The 8,876-nt window shown below is 41.6% G+C and overlaps 1 protein-coding gene across 1 annotated transcript; it reads left to right on the plus strand.

Annotated features, from left to right (window-relative positions):
- Nucleotides 1-3,632: 3,632 nt before the first annotated feature.
- On the plus strand, nt 3,633-5,550 carry LOC102713137 (adenine/guanine permease AZG2). Its single transcript, XM_006663330.2, has one exon. The coding sequence runs from the start codon at nt 3,669-3,671 to the stop codon at nt 5,295-5,297; it is 1,629 nt and encodes a 542-aa protein (XP_006663393.2). The 5' UTR covers nt 3,633-3,668; the 3' UTR covers nt 5,298-5,550.
- Nucleotides 5,551-8,876: the final 3,326 nt, after the last annotated feature.

Below are 8,876 nucleotides of genomic sequence, written 5' to 3' on the forward strand. Positions count from 1 at the left end.
AGCGTATCTTTTCATGTTAGCCCTGATAGATAGATGCTTACAGCTTAGGTCAACGCTTTGTATATGTGCCAATATGCAAAAAGGAACAAGTTAAAAAGGCACTACAACTACTACGTACACTGTCCTCATTTTGTCGGGAAATGTCAATTCGCAATATATATATGTATTTTTCTTTTATTTTGTTGGGGAGTGTCATTTGACAAGGTTTGTCGATCTGTGGAAGGGTTTGGAAGTGTTGGTTGGAAATTTTGTCTTAATATAATAAAAAGTCATATATGGGTCTATCTGTTGCATAGTACTTTGCCAAATAGAGATTTCTGTAAACAACATGATTGTTTTATACTCAAGCATAGTACCATCCACTAATTAGATTCAATTGTTTCATCCATAGACAGAACCGTTCAACCGTTCTACTACTGAAATCATACGATGGACAGTCTCGAGTTGACGTAGGACTCCGAAACATGCTCGTCTGTTCTCTCCATTTTCTTTACTATCTCTGATTTTGTACTGAGTTTGAGGCATGGATCGTCCCAAATTACTTTGTACTAATTACAATTTAAAATTTAAGAAAATTTCAGAATACAATAAATAGTATTATATATATGATCCAAATTGCACAAGATCCTATATGGATTTTGACACAACAGGTATCCCTACAAAATTCCATAAAACTACACCTTTAAATTAATTTAGCGTGCACGGTATCTATCTATAATCTAATAAGTACACATGTATAACTCATAAGTACGGTGATCAGAAAATAATCAATTTTATGAAACCCTATGGTTATAGTATCCGTGGTTATATATGTTTAGGGTTGAAAACGGAGCGGATAGTTTCCGTCCGCTCCGGGAAAAAACAGATATGAAGGTAGTTCGGAGTGGATATTTCTCGCATAATTTGAATACGGATACGAATATGGATAATTTTCTTCAGATACAAATACGAATACTTTCCGATGGATACGGATACTCCGACAGATATCTTGTAATGAGTGGATATCCGCGAACACCTGAAACAAGTTCATGTCGCTTGATTCCAGGTCTGGCCCATCAACCAATTTACTACAAATTGCTTTTGTGCTATTAGACTATCAGTATTTGTTGAACTCATTATGTGCTATGTGGTGGACTTATGTCACTTATCTATTACCTGTGAAACTAAATGTAACGTATTTAATTTATAATGAGGCCTAAAATTACAGCTATCTTCATTAAGTTAGCTATATATATGTGGTGTTATTTGTCTCTATGTACGGTTTGAGTGGTTTGTATGTTCAAGAAATATTTGTTTTCGTATCCGTGTTCAACTACATCTAATTCTTATTCGTATTTGAGATAATTCATATTTGTTTCCATATCCAAAATATTCGTATCTATTTCCGTATCCACCTAAAAATATAGAAATAAATACGAAACGTGTATTATCCGTCGGTATTTGCTCTGTTTTCAGCCCTATATATCTTTCCCGCATCAAAAATGGTTTTATGAAGCTTGAACGGGGGGACACATAATAGATGTGGTTTTATAATTCTACATCTCATTCCCCGTGTTAACTCGACCGCAAACCATTTTGTTCGATAAAAAGCTAATTAACCACTTCCGGCTAACTCTTGACGCGCTATCAGTACATGTTCAATGAACGAATTACATAATGGTGTAGCATTTGCAGTTTAGTGACACGCCCATAACCATTGCAGTGTCCCTCTATTTAGGAAGTGAAGAAATTACTAATTATAACGCATCAAATAAACAGATCTGACAAATGTTATTCAAAAAATAGAAAAAAATCCATTGTATGCCCCTAAGTTTGTCACATGTCTATGATTTACCATTGACCCTGTCATGCTCTATAATATATCATTGCTTTTACTTAACATCTACAGTTTACCATCGGTGGCTAGTTAAACCCCCGTAAGTGCAGTATAATTTATTGAAATGACCAAAATACCCCTAGGACAAAACTTCCAAGATTTGGGAAGTGTTTCAAAATATCAGGTTTTAAGTTTTCGCCAAATTTTAGATGCTTACAATCTGTTTATAACATGATATTTTGGGATTTTTGTTCAAATTTTGAAAGTTTTTGTTGTATTGGCATTTTGGTCATTTGGACAAAATGGTACAGTACACATAGATGTTATATATTCGGATATCAATGTTAATTCGTAAAAGTTCAGCAAAAATCAATAGCATGTTATAGAATGTGACAAAGTAAGTGGCAAATATTAGAATTAGGTTAAAGTCAGTTGGCCTCGTCTTTTCACTTTTGCTTATGCTTATAACCAAAATTTAAACTTTTGACCTTGAATTTGAAGTTAATTTTAGGGGCTTTTTCATCATAGCTTATTTTTAGCCTTTGCTTTTAAATTGATAAGAACATATATATAAAAATTTTATTCACAAATTATTTTTATCGCTAATCTAACATAAGCCAAACAATCACCATGACTGACAATAGATTTTTCTCATAAAACAGTAATGTTCCTCGCCCTTTGGCCCTACAGTGTGTTAACTAATATGAAACGGTGAAAAGTGAATAAGGTTTAGCATTAGTTGGATGTTCCCTAAGTAGACAAAACTGAATGCATTTCCTAAAACGATCTCCTAAAATTGGAAAATAAATTGGAAATTTAATACCCCCCATCACAATCCATCATCACAGTCTTTGTCTATACTCATCCGTCTAAAAATCATTTTCTATTTATAAATACACAGGTACCATACGCTTCCTTCATATTTTAATAAACGGCACAATTGATTTTCTGGCGCATATTTAACCACTCGTATTATTCAAAATTAATGTAATTATCATTTATTTTGTTCTGATTGGTTTTATTACTAACTGAATTTTAGTTATACCTTATGTTTTCACTTATTTGCACAAAAATTTTATCAAAAAAATGATTAAACATGTATAAAAAATGAACGACTTAGGAAGTATATACTAGGTGATATGTTTAAATATTTTTATCGTTATAAAACAACCTAAACATAGACGCACTGTGCCATCTCTAATCTTCCGATCTTTTGCAACTTCACTATGATAACATCTCTTTTTATTTCCACTTACTCCCCCAACCTTATTCGTTTCTCATTTATTACAAACCTTCACCCCTTTTTTTCTTCTTCCAAGCATAAATAAAACAGATTATTAATGACTAAAAAATAATTAAAATTAACTCATAATTTAAGTTTAAAATTTTAATTATTAGCATAAAAACGTATAAGCATAAGCTACCAACCTTAAAAAAACTTATATCTTAGAACTGAGGCATTAGTATTTTATAGCAATGTTAGATATCCAATACTAGTACACTAACGACAATTCTACTCCATGCCCAAAATAAGTGGACCGAGGCACCGAGCTAGTAGTAATCTGCCCAAGAAACCAAAGATGAGTTTCATTTATTTGGATAAGAGAGCGATTTAGCTCTCTGAAAAGTGGCCCCCTATTAAATTCTGTGCTGGAACCATTCCCAGCAAAGGACATCAAAATGTGGGCCCGCCACCCAAAACATTCTGTTGAACCCTCTCATCCACTCCCAACTATACTCCTATGCATCCCTGGACCCTGCCTATAAAGAACAAACAGATCCTCCTTCTCCATACGAATAAGGCAACCAAGAACCCAGGAACGAAACACATCATCACAAAATTTCTTCTGAGATGAAGAGCTCGTCGCCGTGGCATAAGCTCGCCGACGCCGAGGCCGCCGTCAACCGCGCCGTGGCGGCGACCCGCGTCGGGAGGTACTTCAAGCTGGAGGCGCGCAAGAGCTCCTTCACCAAGGAGCTCCGCGCCGGCGCCGCCACGTTCCTCACCATGGCCTACATCATCTCCGTCAACGCCGCCATCCTCACCGACTCCGGCGGGCCGTGCACCGTCGGCGACTGCACGCCCGTGGTCGTTGGCAACTCCACGGCCACGCCCGGGCCGGAGTGTACCGTGGGGTCTAACCCTGGGTACGAGCAGTGCCTTGGGCGCGCCAAGAGCGACCTGATCGTCGCCACGGCGGTGGCCGCCATGGCCGGGTCGTTCGCCATGGGCGCGCTCGCGAACCTCCCGCTGGGCCTTGCCCCCGGGATGGGCGCGAACGCCTACTTCGCGTACAACATGGTCGGCTTCCATGGCTCCGGTTCGATTCCTTACGGCACGGCGCTCGCCGGCGTGATGGTTGAGGGTATTGTGTTCTTCGCGCTGTCGGCCGTCGGGCTCCGGTCGAGGCTGGCGCGGATGATCCCCCGCAACATCCGCCTCTCCACGGCGGTCGGCATCGGCCTGTTCCTGGCGTTCACGGGGCTTCAGGCTCACCAGGGCGTCGGGCTCGTCGGCGCCAGCCCGTCGACGCTGGTCACGCTCGCCGCGTGCTCGGAGACCGACCCGGCCACCGGCGCCTGCATCGGTGGCACCATGCGGAGCCCGACGTTCTGGCTCGGCGCCGTCGGCTTCCTCATCACGGCCACCTGCCTAGCCAGGGACATCAAGGGCGCCATGATCTACGGCATCGTGTTCGTCACCGTCGTGTCGTGGATCAGGGGCACCGCAGTGACGGTGTTCCCGGACACGGCGGCGGGGAATGCCGGCTTCGACTACTTCAAGAAGGTGGTGGACTTCCACATGATCAAGACCACCGCCGGGCAGCTCAGCTTCGGCGGCCTACGCCACGGCAACGCGCTGCTTGCCGTGTTCACGCTCCTCTACGTCGACGTCCTCGCCACGACGGGGACAATGTACTCCATGGCCGAGTACGGCGGGTTCACGGACGGCGCCGGCGGGTTCGACGGCGAGTACAGAGCGTTCCTCGTCGACGCCGGCTCGACGGTGCTGAGCGCCGCGCTCGGGAGCACCACGGTGACGACCTACATCGAGTCGACGGCGGGGATCCGCGAGGGTGGCCGGACGGGTGTCACCGCCATCACCGTCGCGGCGTGCTTCCTGGCGTCGCTCTTCTTCGGGCCCGTGCTGACGAGCGTCCCGCCGTGGGCCGTGGGCCCGTCGCTGGTGCTCGTCGGCGCCATGATGATGCGCGTGGCCAGCGACATCGAGTGGGCGGACATGAAGGAGGCCATCCCGGCGTTCGTCACCATGGCGCTGATGCCGCTCACCTTCTCGATCGCCAACGGCATCATCGCCGGCCTGGGCGTCTACGTGGCGCTGCACTGCTACGACTGGACCAGGCTCGCGTGGCGCAGGGCGAGCAGGGTGCTCGACGAGCGGCGCAACCAGATCGCCGCCTCCTCCACCAGCGAGGCCGGAGGAGGTGGCATCCCGGCGGCGGCGGCGCACGAGGTGTGAAACCCATCTGCGACGCCGCCATTGGTCAGCGCGAAGTCGTAGGCGAGTCGACTACTAGTCAGGTTTTTAGTTTTTGTGTAATACGTTGCCAAGATCCAGCGGAATTTCTGTGGTTGGAAAAAGGAAATGGGAAACGGGCTCTGGGGGATTCTCGGTGATGTAATGTAAAGAGATGTCTGTACTTTGACCATCATATCAAAGTGCCCATTGATTCCCCTGGCTAGCACGTTTTTTCTGCCTGACATATCTCAAAGCTCAGCAATGCCATCATGGCTTCAAGGAACCATCTGTTTTTCTGTTTCGATTACGTAAGTTTCCAAAAAAAATTTCGCACAATCGTAACATCAAATTCTTACGCACCTAAATAGAACATTCTAAATAATTAATTAATTGTACAGTTTGAAAACAAATCGTGAGACAAAACTTTTGAGTCTAATTAGACCATTACTAGTCATAAGTGCTACAGCAATCTACATATGCTAACGACAGATTAATTAGGCTCAAAAGATTCGTCTCGTGGTTTCGAGATGAGCTATGAAATTCGTTTCCTATTTGTGTCCGAAAACCATGTTCCGATATCCAATTAAACGTCCGATATGATATCCAAAAATTCTCTTTACACAAACTTAACGGGGCCTAACTGAACCATTTCTAACTGTACTATAAAATTTGTGAAAAGCACTGCTTTCTAAGGGCAAGCCCCTCTTGGGTTCAAAAGATTTTCAAACCACAAGAATAAAACCAACTTAGAAATATCATAGCAATGCACATACAAAACAAATGATTGAAACACATGCTTTTATTTCTTAATGAGCTAAATAAAGAGGATAAAGTGGATGTTTTTATTATTATGAAATTAGTATATTTTGGAGGATTAATACAGGATTCATATAAAAATTTTCATTTGAATCCTGTAAAACGAATGCATGAACGGTGTTTATTTCAAAGGAACTGACATTTCGTGTGGTTTTGCTTTAAAACGAGCATGCCCTAAACACATGACATTTGCTACAGGACTCTAGGTTTATGGCCTTGCCTTAGGACATTTTGGTTTTGTGGTTCTTTGCCAAAAAGTTACTCTGGCCGCATTCGGCATGAGGCTTATTTATCCGTGTGAAAAATATGATAATAAATTGGTACATGATTAATTACTTTTTAATTATAAAAATATAAATAAGATTAATATGATTTAAAGCAACTTTCCTATAGAAATTTTTCGTAGAAAATACACCGTTTAGTAGTTCTGGAAACGTGCACATGAAAACCAAGGGAATCTAGCTTAATAAGGGCAGAGAAGAATGCGGCCTCTGTCCATTACTTCAACTGTTTGAGATTATAAGTCATTTTGACTTTGGTCCAGAGTCAAACTATTTTTAAGTTTAAGTAAATTTATAAAAAAATACCAATATTCACAACATCAAATTACTTCCATTAAATCCATAACTAAATAATAATATATTCGTCTTCTGTTAAAAATATTATTACTTTCTTCTATAACTAGCATATTCTTCATGCGTTGCGATGAGATTTTAATTAAACAAACTGATCATTAACTCATTATTACCATCATTTTTGCATATATTATCTAGTAATTAATGTATATATTGCCTCTAAGGTAATTTTGTTATATAAGTAGAGAGTTCATGAAGGATGGGGGATGGCTGACATGTAAGTCTATGTCACCTTTTTTTAAAAAAAAATTGAGAGTTCACGTTGGAATGGTGGTAGATTTACCAACACTGTTGTTCTTGTTAAAGGAGTATAGATCTTGGTGAAATATAAAGTGGATAACTTATACGCAGTATTTTTATTTATGTTTAAATTTTGTAAAATGCTAAATATTTTGTTTAAATGCTGGAAACATTAGTTCACAGTTTAGCATTTTTTTTCATTGTCAATTCTCATTATGTTTCCCTTATATTGTTTTTAGTTCTGAGCAAATTAACGTTGCAATCTTTGTTAATATTTATCTGAGTTTTATAATTTGTAGTTTAAAATGTTTTTAGCATCCTACAAGTTGAGGTTATGCAAGGGTAAAATCATCTTTTGGAATGTTTTTGAAGACTATTTAGGAAAACAATCGCTACGGTATCTAGTTTAAAATCTAGAGTGTTCCATGGCAAAAGAACAAACGAATGTGGCCTGAAGCAAATGCCACAATCCGGAATGTCTCATGTTAAATCTTGCTTAATTTTATTTTCGTACGTACGTTAGTGTGATGGAAATCTGTTCATGAGCTAAGTGATCAGCAAAGCAATATGGCTTTTCGATTCTAAAGAGCTCTAGCTACCAGTAATATAATAATCGGATGAAAGCCCATCCTAAAGAGAAAAAAAAAGAGAAGAAACGATGCTATTTCCATAGCATTGAATGTTAACTGATGTTTAGAAAACAACGGTGACCCTGGACCAAGGTTTGGAGGTTTCAGCAGGAACGCCGGCTTAGTGGCGTTCTTTTCGCAACGGCACAATTTCAGGTGGGCCGAGGGGATAATACCGATTTCTGGAACGCCAAATGGCTGCCGTGTGGGCGAATTAGCTCAGCTATGCCAGCATCAAGCAATGTGCAATTCAAATTGGGTTCGGGCGATTAGAGGGACACTGTCAGCCACAGCTTTGGAGGAATATCTGAATCTTTGGGATGCATTGCAAGTGCAAGGAGTACAACTGGAGAACGAGGTGGATGATCAGATTGTTTGGCTTCTGGATTCGAGCCTACGATATGCATTTCATGGCAAAGGAAAGCACTAGCTGGGGAGAACGATTGTGGAGGATTAAAGCTCCGTCGAAGGTGCGTTTCTTCGCGTGGCTTGCAATCAGGAGCCGCTGCCTGACGGCAGATAATTTACAGAAGAGGGGCTGGCCGAATCAAGCAACCTGAGAACTGCGATCATCTCTTTGTTAGATGCATTTTTACCAACAGGGTATGGAGGTGTACGTTGGCGCAGCTGGGCTAATGTACCATTCCAAACACCTGGTGAATTGAGGAGTGGTGGCTGCATGCACGCAGATGTTTCAGACCTGCTTATAGGAATTCTTTCTTTCGACTCGGCGTGGCTGCTAATCTGCTGGCTGATTTGGAAGGAGCGAAACGCATTTTCAACAACCAGTTCAGGTCGCCACTGCAGCTTTTTCACGCGATGAACGATGAGGTATCAGTACGTGTGGCTTCAAGGAACGGGAGAGTTACTCCCAAGTGTTTTTGGGGCCGCTAAGTTCTACCGGCGCCTTGTTACTTGTAATAAACCTTGCATCCGGCCTTAGCCGGGCTCAGCGAATGTGCTGAGTCGTCGCATTCTTATTCTACTTAATGAAATTGGATGCCCATTCCTGGGCCTTCCGAGCAATAAAACAACGGTGACGTTTAAAACAAAATAGTAGTCAATTGTACTATCATAACTGCTTTATTTTGGCTCTGATTTGTTATGCTACCACTAATAAGCCATAGAAAATGAACGGAGCCAAAACTAATTCATAACTACTATCTCCGTCCCGAAATAAGATGTTTTAGATACAATATTTTGACTTTTCGTCTTTGAAATTTTTTTGTGATTAATATTTTTTTTGAAAATAGATGATA

The sequence above is a fragment of the Oryza brachyantha genome, chromosome 11 (genome assembly GCF_000231095.2).
Source record: "Oryza brachyantha chromosome 11, ObraRS2, whole genome shotgun sequence".
Classification (NCBI taxonomy): domain Eukaryota; kingdom Viridiplantae; phylum Streptophyta; class Magnoliopsida; order Poales; family Poaceae; genus Oryza; species Oryza brachyantha.